The 11,898-nt window shown below is 33.6% G+C and overlaps 2 protein-coding genes and 1 pseudogene across 5 annotated transcripts; all 3 read right to left on the reverse strand.

Annotated features, from left to right (window-relative positions):
• Positions 1–2,518, reverse strand: LOC107635595 (probable aldo-keto reductase 2). 2 transcript variants are annotated; one of them, XM_016339112.2, is made up of 5 exons: positions 2,136–2,518; positions 1,629–1,832; positions 1,014–1,186; positions 786–888; positions 1–496 (listed from the first exon to the last, which is right to left on the reverse strand). In XM_016339112.2, exons 1-5 carry the CDS (start codon positions 2,346–2,348, stop codon positions 155–157), a joined length of 1,035 nt encoding a protein of 344 aa, XP_016194598.1. In that variant the 5' UTR covers positions 2,349–2,518; the 3' UTR covers positions 1–154. The 2 variants fall into 2 exon arrangements, with proteins under 2 accessions (XP_016194598.1, XP_020977871.1); XM_021122212.1 differs by lacking the exon at positions 1,629–1,832 and having other exon boundaries at positions 2,136–2,492.
• Positions 3,398–5,683, reverse strand: LOC107635599 (annotated as a pseudogene).
• Positions 6,773–11,120, reverse strand: LOC110262338 (probable aldo-keto reductase 2). 3 transcript variants are annotated; one of them, XM_016339106.2, is made up of 6 exons: positions 10,770–10,982; positions 10,262–10,465; positions 9,650–9,822; positions 9,422–9,524; positions 8,860–9,128; positions 6,773–6,999 (listed from the first exon to the last, which is right to left on the reverse strand). In XM_016339106.2, the coding sequence occupies exons 1-6, from the start codon at positions 10,980–10,982 to the stop codon at positions 6,930–6,932; spliced, it is 1,032 nt and encodes a 343-aa protein (XP_016194592.1). In that variant the 3' UTR covers positions 6,773–6,929. The 3 variants fall into 3 exon arrangements, with proteins under 3 accessions (XP_016194592.1, XP_020977869.1, XP_020977870.1); XM_021122210.1 differs by lacking the exon at positions 6,773–6,999 and having other exon boundaries at positions 8,559–9,128; XM_021122211.1 differs by lacking the exons at positions 6,773–6,999; positions 10,262–10,465 and having other exon boundaries at positions 8,559–9,128; positions 10,770–11,120.

Below are 11,898 nucleotides of genomic sequence, written 5' to 3' on the forward strand. Positions count from 1 at the left end.
CAGCCAGAAATTTGAAAGATTCACTGATGTAACCAAATTTATTTCAAAAGGGAACACCTAAATGCACTTCATACTGATCTATTTATTGAAAGTAATAAAGTATCAACACTCCAGAGGGTGAAATGGTAAATTAAACATTAAGTGATGAACTTGATTAAACAGCTTTCCAAGAAGAAAGTAGTGGAGTATCAGAGTTCTTCCATGTAGGTATAAGATTATCTGGATATCTACCACCCTTGACCACATCTGCGGCAGCAAAGGACTCGAGTTCTGTCATTTCTTGTGGTGTAAGTTTCACAGACAAGGCTCCAATGTTGTCGTTAAGGTTCTCAATTTTGGTGGTTCCGGGTATGGGGCAGACATCATTGCCTTGGTGGTGAAGCCATGCCAATGCAAGCTGAGATGGTGTGCATCCTTTCTTTGCGGCCATTTCATTGACCCTCTCAAATATAGTCTTGTTTGACTCCAGGTTTTCAGGTTGAAATCTAGGCAGAGCCTGCAAACACACAAGTTTTTTTTTTATGAACATTTGAAAAACATAATATAGTAAGATGCAAGTGTTATGAAATGAATATATATTATCATATATCTTTTTAGGTCACTGATCAACAAAATCCTAATAATATTAGTAGGTAACTTATCTACTAAAGTTTGACTTGTTAAGATTTGTGAAGGACACCAAGTTTTTAAATAGGTGAAAATATGTAACTGAGTACAAAACATGATTATGGAAATGCACAAGTGATCAGAGCATGAATTTCTGTAATCGCACACGTGACACAAACCTTCCTGAAGTCGTCCTGTGATAAATTATCAAGCAACTTTGATCCGGATGAAAAGAATCCGCGGCCAAGAGGACTATATGCAACAATTCCAATGCCAAGTTCCCTGAAAAGGACAATAGTTGGAAGCCAAAAATTCAGACATTGTATCATGATGTTTTATGAGAAGTCCTAGAAAGAGATTTGCTTGTTAACAAGAACATTAATACTTGTGAAGGATTAGATTCACACCTGCAAGTTGGAATCACTTCTTCCTCAACATCTCTTGTCCAAAGAGACCATTCAATTTGCACAGCTGTTATGGGATGAACAGCATGTGCTCTTCTGATTGTTGAAGCCGATGCCTCACTTAGACCGATGTACTTTATTTTTCCCTCCTCAACAAGCTTCTTAAGCTCCCCCATCTTGATTAAATTTTACAAGGGAAAAATTTGAAGTCATCATACACAACCCTTAATATATGTAATTATCTCATATCCTAGCTCTAGGATTGTAACAGATGTCAATTCCAAAACATGTCGCATACTCACATTTCCTTAACTATATGATATAAAAGCTTGGAAATAGACTAAAGCATTATAGGATACAAAGACATATATTCTAAATGCAGATTGGGGTTATTGTATAGCACAATACAGGGCTAAGTAAGTTCTTTGTTGATGCAAACATTGTGATTCAAACCTACCAAATTACATAATATACTACCAAATTGTAAGTTAACCTATGTATATCTGGAATAATAGTAGACAATTTACAAGGTTCAACTTCCCTGAATAAATAATTTCAAGTTGGTGATAACAGAGCTATCATAAGGCAAAGAAAGAAGAACAAAGAAAGGGGTAAAACCGTGACTTCAATTGGCACGCGAGTATCAACTCTATGCTGGATATAGAGATCAATGCAATTAATGTCAAGTCTCTTCAAGCTTCTTTCACAGGAAGCTCTCACATATTCTGGATCTCCATGGATCTCAAACTTCCCATCCTCAATAAAATTGATTGAAAACTTGGTTGCCAATTCAACCTTCTCTCTCAGCCCTCCCTTCAAAGCCTGCCCCAAAATTGAAATTAACTACAACAAAAGTACATGATATCTTCACATAGAAAAAGTAGATATCCCAAGAACATTTTTTATTTTTGTTTTGGTTACTCAGCATATCCACCATCAAACACAATGACTAATCCTCAAAAGACATGATACAAAATTTTCTGTCTTATTTTATCTCAGGAGATAGCAACTAACTACTATATGCAAATAGCATTAGTCTAATTAAAACTAAGGAACTTCTCAGAAGAACATAAGGAATCAAAAGAAAATCCAAAAGGGTATCTGAATCAAAGTTCAAGAAGGAACCTTTCCAATTAGAATTTCATTGGTGTGAGGGCCATAAACATCAGCAGTGTCAAGGAAAGTGACCCCACTTTGAACAGCATGCTGAATGAGAGCAACCATGTCAGGCTCTGGTTTTGGAGGTCCATAGACAGCAGACATTCCCATGCAACCAAGTCCTTGCTGAGACACCTCCAAGCCCTGTGATCCCAGCTTCATTCTTCCAACTTTAGCCATTGTTGTGATGTGAAGATGGTAGTAACACTATGATATCAGTGATCAGAATATATAGAAGAAGCTGAATGAAGAAGCTTTGTGAACGTCTCTCACTTCTCAACTAAAAAGCAGCTCACACTTCATAATTCGTATATTATACATCTATAATAACAAAGGTGATGAATTTTAAAGGAAATATATATTTTTGTCAAATATTTCTCCACAAAGCATAAAGCTTATCAAAACCATTTACAGGATTAGTATTTTGTAAAAAGAAGAAAGTGTGTAATTTTCTTTTTCAAAAAGAAAAAATGACTTAATTCACTTTTATTGGTTCACATAATATTTCTTATTCATTTCTTTTCTTTTATTATAAATTTTTTATTTTTTTATTCTAATGCACACATGACACTTGTTTTTATATTCTTGATCATATAAAACACATCTTTCTGTCCTATTGATAACATTCACTTTCGAAAGGAATCACTTTAAAGATGCTGTTTTTTTTTAAAGAAAAAATTATATACTGCTATAAAGAGTGTGCAAATGTTTTTTTTTCTTAGACCAAAGACTTGGCATATGGACATGGTATCAGTCATGATCACACACCTTTCTAATATTTTACTGGTCTAAGGTTCTGCATATGATGATAGTGTATTTTGTTTTTTGTTGTTTTAAAGTAAATATTTAATTTTGTTCTTAAAATTGTACTGTTGAATTAATTTGATCTTTAAAATTTTTGGGAAAAAAAAAGTGAGTTACATTAGTTTTGGTAAATACAAGGAGGAAGAATGAATAGAGTAAATTATCATTTTTTGTATATTTTCATATTTTGTCAAATTTCAATCATTTTTAGAAGGTCAAAATATTATTTTATTTTTATTTCAAGGGTTATTCTGTAAAATTTTTTTTGAATCTTTTGGTAATAAAATAGTATTTTACCCGTAAAAGTAATATTATTGACTAAAAAAAAATTGTTAGTCACCTAAATTTTCTCATTTTTTATTTTCAAAAAAAAAAAAAAAAAGTTCACTGAATCATTCAGATATGAAACTTTGCTTCCACCTTAGTCAAAGATTAATAGTATAAGCCTTTTGTTTATTTAGACATAGAAACACACACATCAAGTTATCTGCAACAGAGTTCAAACTTCAAACCACTTAATTAATTAAAAGAACAAATCAACAGCAAGAAAATTAAATATCTTTCCAAGAAGAGAGTGGTGGAGTATCAGAGTTCTTCCATGTTCTCAGATCTCCGGCGTATCTATCACCCTTGACAGTGTCCGCGGCAGCAAAGGACTCGAGTTCTGCCATTTCTTGTGGTGCAAGTTTCACAGATAAAGCAGCAATGTTTTGGTTAAAATTGTCAACTTTGGTGGTTCCAATGCAAGCTGAGATGGAGTGCATCCCTTCTTCGCAGCCATTTCATTAACCCCCTCGAATATAGTCTTGTTCTTCTTCAGATTCTCAGGTTGGAATCTAGGCAGATTCTGTAACAGAACACATAAGATTAACCAAGCTACTTTACTTGTTTAACTTTGTTGATCAAGAAAACTGTATTCTGTTTAATGTGTTCAGTTAGCAATCATCATTATTATATGATATAATGCTAAGTATATAACTAAAGCAAGATCAATACAGAAAATACAGAAAATAATAGTGAGTTCATGATTAAAGTTTGAACTAATGAAAATTTGTAAAAAATGCCAAGGTAGCTCAAGTAATTAGCACTAACTTGTGTTAACACAAACCTGTCTTAAGTCACCATCAGATAAATTCTCAAGTAACTTTGTTCCTGATGAAAGGAATCCTCTCCCCAGAGGATTATATGCAACAATTCCAATACCAAGTTCCCTGAGAAGTATAAAATTTAGAAGCCATGAAACTAAATTGTGGATCATATATTTATATTGATGATATAGGCTAAGATAATCCAATCATATAGATCATAGTAACTTCTATACAATCTATGCCGTTGGATCATCTTAGTGTTTCAAACATCTAGTTATTCATTCTCTTTAAACTGCACCTGCAAGTTGGAACCACTTCTTCTTCAACATCTCTTGACCAAAGAGACCATTCTAACTGCACAGCTGATATGGGATGAACAGCATGTGCTCTTCTGATTGTTGAAGCTGAAACCTCGGATAGACCAATGTATTTTATTTTTCCCTCCTCAACAAGCTTCTTAAGCTCACCAATCTTAACTTGAAATTGAAGAAGTGAAAAAGTTGAAGTCATCACACATAAAGTAGTCTATTTTTATTACTTCATGCTCTTAACAATTAACATACTAAATGTCAGTTCCATAAAACAGATTGCATTTCCTTAACACTATGATATTCAATCTTGTTAAGTGATGAATAATTCAAACATTAGTGTTCACTGAACTAGTTAAATGTGAAATTCAAGGTTATTAATTTCTCGAGTTAACTCGTAAACTCTTATGGTTCAAGTTGACCTAAAGACTTATTTTATGATAGAGAAAGATTCAAACCGTTATTTCGATTGGAACACGTGTATCGATTCGATGTTGGTAATAGAGATCTATGCAATCAATGTCAAGTCTCTTCAAGCTTCCCTCACAGGCAGCTCTCACATATGATGGATCACCACAGTTCTCAAATTTTCCATCATCAGAAATGCGGATACCAAACTTGGTTGCCAATTCAACCTTCTCTCTCACCCCTCCACTCAAAGCCTGTCTCAAAGTTCCAAACATTTCATCATAATATCATATGCACAAGCCAAAACAAAATTGTGACATAAAATTCAAACTTGAGAACTTGCTTAAGAAGAATCCATGATCTATAACAGAGAAGAAAGCAACATAAAATCTTGAATCACTCGTTATTTTTTTCACTTGGATAAGATCAACTGAACTGTTTATGTCAACTTATCTGTCTCCAATTAAGTCCAAGGATCAGAACAACTAAAAAAAATAAAAAATCAGAAGAAAAGTCAAAAGGGTAGGTGAATCAAAGCTCAAGTAGGAACCTTTCCAATCAGAATTTCATTGGTGTGAGGACCATAGACATCAGAGGTATCAAGGAATGTGACACCACTTTGAACAGCATGGTGAATGAGAGCAACCATGTCAGGTTCTGGCTTTGGAGGTCCATAGTAAGCAGACATTCCCATGCAACCAAGTCCTTGCTGAGATACCTCCAAACCTTGTGATCCCAGTTTCATTCTTCCAACTTTAGCCATTGCTGTGTTGTGGTGATGATGTGCTTGCAAGTTGCAACTATGATCAGTGTTCGAAGAGTGATGCAGAAGTTTTATTTGGCTTCTTTGAATGAATGTTCTGAGCTATGTGCCTACTCTTATAAGTAGTTGAAAACTCCATCATGATTGCAAGGCAAAGATTATTAATTAATATCATGTTTTTAATCATTCATTTCATTAGAAATCATTATGACTAATGAGGATAAATTTATGACTATCTCCATGTTGTAATAGTAGTTACAACACTTAGGTAAAATATATTATTTTTATCCAAGATTATGTACCACTATATATATTTAAGGTTCCCATTGTTGGATTACGTTTGTTCTTGATTGGTATATTTCAATACTTTTATTTTTCAGTAGGCACAAAATAAAATAAATTATCTGTAAGAGAATATGCCCTAGGTCTTAATTATGTTGGTTTTCATCCCGGATATGTCTTTATCTTCTTAAATGCAATGAAGTTAAATGGATTTGGTATTTGATTATCTCACTAAAGTTGAGTTTTTGGTGGGGTTCAGTAAACTAGATCAGCATAATTTAATGCAATTTAGTTAATGCCAAAAGCACAGTGCTCTTCTTCCTTTTGAATGCTTTTCTAAACAAAAACAATACTAAACTAAAAATAAAACAAGGGGAGTGGAGGAAGTCATAATTCCTATCACAATATCTGGTTCTGGTTTTGGAGGTCCATGCTTGCTGAGACACCTCCAAGCCCTGTGAACCCAGCTTCATTCTTCCAACTTTAGCCATTGTTGTAATGTGAAGATGATGATAGCACTATGATATCAGTGGATGAAGCTGAATGAAGCTTTGTGAATGTTAATTGTCAAATGACTACAGCTGTGAAACGTCAAATGGCTGAGTATAGTTATTCTAAACAAGAAAGTAAGTATAATTAAAAAAAAAAAAATTGTCCCACTACCAGGAGACATTATAGAATATAGCAATTAGAAAAAGAATCCCACAAACCCACCCCCATTTAACTAATCAAATGGTGGACCTCACCTTTATTTTCTTTATAAAAATGTTAATAGGACCTTTCACCTCATATATTTACAGTGAAAAACTATTGGATCTTGAAGAAATAAAATAGAACAAAATGAATACTTACTTGTTAGTTACATTCATTCACTTATGACCATAATTTTTAACATAAAAAAAAATACAAATCACTGAATCATTTAGATATGAAACTTTGCTTTCACCTTGGTCAAAGATTAATAGTAGAAGGCATGCCATTGTTGATGTGCTTAAGTCTTTTGTTTATTTAGACAGAGAAACACACACACATACATGAAGTTATCTGGAACAGAGTTCAAACTTCAGATTACTTAATTAATTGAAAGAACAAATCAAGAGCAAGAAAATTAAACAGCTTTCCAAGAAGAGAGTGGTGGACTATCAGAGTTCTTCCAGGTAATTAGATCGCCGGTGTATCTATCACCCTTGACAGCGTCTGCAGCAAAGGACTCGAGTTCTGCCATTTCTTGTGGTGCAAGTTTCACAGATAAAGCACCAATGTTTTGGTTAAAATTGTCAACTTTGGTGGTTCCAGGAATGGGGCAGACACCATTTCCTTGGTGGTGAACCCATGCCAATGCAAGCTGAGATGGAGTGCATCCCTTCTTCGTCGTCATTTCATTAACCCTCTCGAATATAGTCTTGTTCTTCTCCAGATTCTCAGGTTGGAATCTACCAGATTCTGTAAGTGAACACATAAGATTAACCAAACTACTTGACTTGTTTAACTATGTTGAGTTAATTAGCAATCATCATTATTATGTGATATAATGCTAAGTATATAAATAAAGGAAGATCAATACAGAAATTAATAGTGACTTCATGATTAAAGTTTGAACCAACGAAAAATTGTAAAAAATGCCAAGCTACACTTAATTATACAAATGCACAAGTAATTAGCAGTAATTTGTGTTAACACAAACCTGTCTGAAGTCACCCTCAGACAAATTCTCAAAAGATCTTCATGTTTCTTTGTGGCAAAAGAGAATGAGAAGGATGAAGAGGCCTTATTTGTTCTCCTTTGCAGGCGCCCCAAGGCCTAATGCACCGGATTCCTTTAGAAACGAGCTGATCAGACAAGGCCAATCTTTAGAAGTTGCAAACTCCTTGGATGCTACAGGGGGAAAAACAACAAAAATATTTCTGAAGATCCGGTCAGCATCATGAGTGTTTTTCAAAGATCAATTTGCTTGGAGCCGTCCGACGATTCCTACACGAGGAGATCAACTTTCGACGCAATCTTTGCCGGCTGCATACCGGTTTTTTTCCATCCAAAGTCAGCTTATGAACAATATAGATGGCATTTACCAAAAGACTATTTGAGCTACTCTGTGTTCATACCTGAAGGTGATGTTAGAGAGAACAAATCAATTATCAATGACACATTGGCTAGGGTTTCTAGGACTAGAATTTCTAAGATGAGAGAAGTTATTATTCCAAGAGTTACATAAAATGAACCAAGGTCTAGATTAGGGAAAGTTGAGGATGCATTTGATATAGCAGTTAAGGGTATTATAATATTATTAGAAGAGTAGAAGAAATGAGAAGGGAGATTTCATCATCAACAAACAATGGTTATTATTCTAATGAATGAAGATGGTTCATATGGTCTCGAATTTGCTCATGGGTTTTTCTCACACTTTTGGAGATGATCATGCATGCATGGATGATGTTGTTAGTTAGAAATCTTCATTACAAATCAGTTGAAAGGTCTAATTATTTGCATTTCATTTTTGTGTTTGATATTCGTCAGAGTCAGAAAAATCTTTGACATATTGAATTAAGTCTTAGTATTATGAATACCAAATATTACTATATATTGCTTCAATTAGAATAGAAAAATGAAATTCTTACATGATACAAATAGTTATCTTTTTAATGTTTTTCATGACACAAAAAAATTTATGGTTGGCCAGTTGAGTGATTTATAAACATTTTTATTAATTGTTTTAAAAATTCATGATGAAACCGAGATGTAAACTATGTTTTGTAGAATACATATGAAGTTATCTGCAATAGAATCCAAAAACCACTTCGAAGTTAAGAATACAAAATCAGCAGCCAGAAATTTGAAAGATTCACTGATGTAACCAAATTCATTTCAAAAGGGAACACCTAAATTCCCTTCATACTGATCTATTTATTGAAAGTATCAACACTCCAGAGGGTGAAATAGTAAATTAAACATTAAGTGATGAACTTGATTAAACAACTTTCCAAGAAGAAAGTGGTGGAGTATCAGAGTTCTTCCATGTAGGTATAAGATCATCTGGATATCTACCACCCTTGACAACATCTGCGGCAGCAAAGGACTCGAGTTCTGTCATTTCTTGTGGTGTAAGTTTCACAGACAAGGCTCCAATGTTGTCGTTAAGGTTCTCAATTTTGGTGGTTCCGGGTATGGGGCAGACATCATTGCCTTGGTGGTGAAGCCATGCCAATGCAAGCTGAGATGGTGTGCATCCTTTCTTTGCGGCCATTTCATTGACCCTCTCAAATATAGTCTTGTTTGACTCCAGGTTTTCAGGTTGAAATCTAGGCAGAGCCTGCAAACACACAAGTTTTTTTTTTTTATGAACATTTGAAAAACATAATATAGTAAGATGCAAGTGTTATGAAATGAATATATATTATCATATATCTTTTTAGGTCACTGATCAACAAAATCCTAATAATATTAGTAGGTAACTTATATACTAAAGTTTGACTTGTTAAGATTTCTGAAGGACACCAAGTTTTTAAATAGGTGAAAATATGTAACTGAGTACAAAACATGATTATGGAAATGCACAAGTGATCAGAGCATGAATTTCTGTAATCGCACACGTGTGACACAAACCTTCCTGAAGTCGTCCTGTGATAAATTATCAAGCAACTTTGATCCGGATGAAAAGAATCCGCGGCCAAGAGGACTATATGCAACAATTCCAATGCCAAGTTCCCTGAAAAGGACAATAGTTGGAAGCCAAAAATTCAGACATTGTATCATGATGTTTTATGAGAAGTCCTAGAAAGAGATTTTCTTGTTAACAAGAACATTAATACTTATGAATGATTAGATTCAAACCTGCAACTTGGAATCACTTCTTCCTCAACATCTCTTGTCCAAAGAGACCATTCAATTTGCACAGCTGTTATGGGATGAACAGCATGTGCTCTTCTGATTGTTGAAGCCGATGCCTCACTTAGACCGATGTACTTTATTTTTCCCTCCTCAACAAGCTTCTTAAGCTCCCCCATCTTGATTAAAATTTACAAGGGAAAAATTTGAAGTCATCATACACAACCCTTAATATATGTAATTATCTCATTTCCTAGCTCTAGGATTGTAACAGATGTCAATTCCAAAACATGTCGCATACTCGCATTTCCTTAACTATATGATATAAAAGCTTGGAAATAGACTAAAGCATTATAGGATACAAAGACATATATTCTAAATGCAGATTGGGGTTATTGTATAGCACAATACAAGGCTAAGTAAGTTTTTTGTTGATGCAAACATGGTGATTTAAACCTACCAAATTACATAAACTACCTAATTGTAAGTTAACCTATGTATATCTGGAATAATAGTAGACAATTTACAAGGTTTAACTTCCCTGAATAAATAATTTCAAGTTGGTGATAACAGAGCTATCATAAGACAAAAAAAGAAGAACAAAGAAAGGGGTAAAACCGTGACTTCAATTGGCACGCGAGTATCAACTCTATGCTGGAAATAGAGATCAATGCAATTAATGTCAAGTCTCTTCAAGCTTCTTTCACAGGAAGCTCTCACATATTCTGGATCTCCATGGATCTCAAACTTTCCATCCTCAATAAAATTGATTGAAAACTTGGTTGCCAATTCAACCTTCTCTCTCAGCCCTCCCTTCAAAGCCTGCCCCAAAATTGAAATTAACTACAACAAAAGCGCATGATATCTTCACATAGAAAAAGTAGATATCCCAAGAACATTTTTTATTTTTGTTTTGGTTACTCAGCATATCCACCATCAAACACAATGACTAATCCTCAAAAGACATGATACAAAATTTTCTGTCTTATTTTATCTCATGAGATAGCAAGTAACTACTATATGCAATTAACATTAGTCTAATTAAAACTAAGGGAACTTCTCAGAAGAACATAAGGAATCAAAAGAAAATCCAAAAGGGTATCTGAATCAAAGTTCAAGAAGGAACCTTTCCAATTAGAATTTCATTGGTGTGAGGGCCATAAACATCAGCAGTGTCAAGGAAAGTGACCCCACTTTGAACAGCATGCTGAATGAGAGCAACCATGTCAGGCTCTGGTTTTGGAGGTCCATAGACAGCAGACATTCCCATGCAACCAAGTCCTTGCTGAGACACTTCCAAGCCCTGTGATCCCAGCTTCATTCTTCCAACTTTAGCCATTGTTGTGATGTGAAGATGGTAGTAACCCTATGATATCAGTGATCAGAATATATAGAAGAAGCTGAATGAAGAAGCTTTGTGAATGTCTCTCACTTCTCAACTAAAAAGCAGCTCACACTTCCTAATTCGTATATTATACATCTATAATAACAAAGGTGATGAATTTTAAAGGACATATATACTTTTGTCAAATATTTCTCCACAAAGCATAAAGCTTATCAAAACCATTTACAGGACTAGTATTTTGTAAAAAGGAGAAAGTGTGTAATTTTCTTTTTCAAAAAGAAAAAATGACTTAATTCACTTTTATTGGTTCACATAATATTTCTTATTCATTTCTTTTCTTTTATTATAAATTTTTTATTTTTTTATTCTAATGCACACATGACACTTGTTTTTATATTCTTGATCATATAAAACACATCTTTCTGTCCTATTGATAGCATTCACTTTCGAAAGGAATCACTTTAAAGATGCTGTTTTTTTTTTTAAAGAAAAAATTATATACTGCTATAAAGAGTGTGCAAATGTTTTTCTTAGACCAAAGACTTGGCATATGGACATGGTATCAGTCATGATCACACACCTTTCTAATATTTTACTGGTCTAAGGTTCTGCATATGATGATAGTGTATTTTGTTTTTTGTTTTTTGTTGTTTTAAAGTAAATATTTAATTTTGTTCTTAAAATTGTATTGTTGAATTAATTTGATCTTTAAAATTTTTTTTAAAAAAGTGAGTTACATTAGTTTTGGTAAATACAAGGAGGAAGAATGAAAATAGAGTAAATGATCATTTTTGGTATATTTTGCCAAATTTCAATCATTTTTAGAAGGTCAAAATATTATTTTATTTTTCTTTCAAGGGTTATTCTGTAAAAATTTTTTTGAATCTTTTGATAATAAAATAGTAGTTTA

This window comes from Arachis ipaensis, chromosome B04 (genome assembly GCF_000816755.2).
Source record: "Arachis ipaensis cultivar K30076 chromosome B04, Araip1.1, whole genome shotgun sequence".
NCBI lineage: Eukaryota > Viridiplantae > Streptophyta > Magnoliopsida > Fabales > Fabaceae > Arachis > Arachis ipaensis.

What these genes read in the sequence shown, in the direction of transcription:
- LOC107635595 (XM_016339112.2), bottom strand. Translation starts at nt 2,348, where the DNA reads ATGGCTAAAGTTGGAAGAATGAAGCTGGGATCACAGGGCTTGGAGGTG. An exon ending in GCGTGCCAATTGAAGTCACG is followed by an intron (nt 1,187 to 1,628) that starts GTTTTACCCCTT and finishes AATTTAATCAAG; the next exon opens with ATGGGGGAGCTTAAGAAGCT. An exon ending in CACAGGACGACTTCAGGAAG is followed by an intron (nt 497 to 785) that starts GTTTGTGTCACG and finishes GTGTGTTTGCAG; the next exon opens with GCTCTGCCTAGATTTCAACC.
- LOC110262338 (XM_021122210.1), bottom strand. Translation starts at nt 10,982, where the DNA reads ATGGCTAAAGTTGGAAGAATGAAGCTGGGATCACAGGGCTTGGAAGTG. An exon ending in GAAGTGATTCCAAGTTGCAG is followed by an intron (nt 9,525 to 9,649) that starts GTTTGAATCTAA and finishes TGTCCTTTTCAG; the next exon opens with GGAACTTGGCATTGGAATTG. An exon ending in CACAGGACGACTTCAGGAAG is followed by an intron (nt 9,129 to 9,421) that starts GTTTGTGTCACA and finishes GTGTGTTTGCAG; the next exon opens with GCTCTGCCTAGATTTCAACC.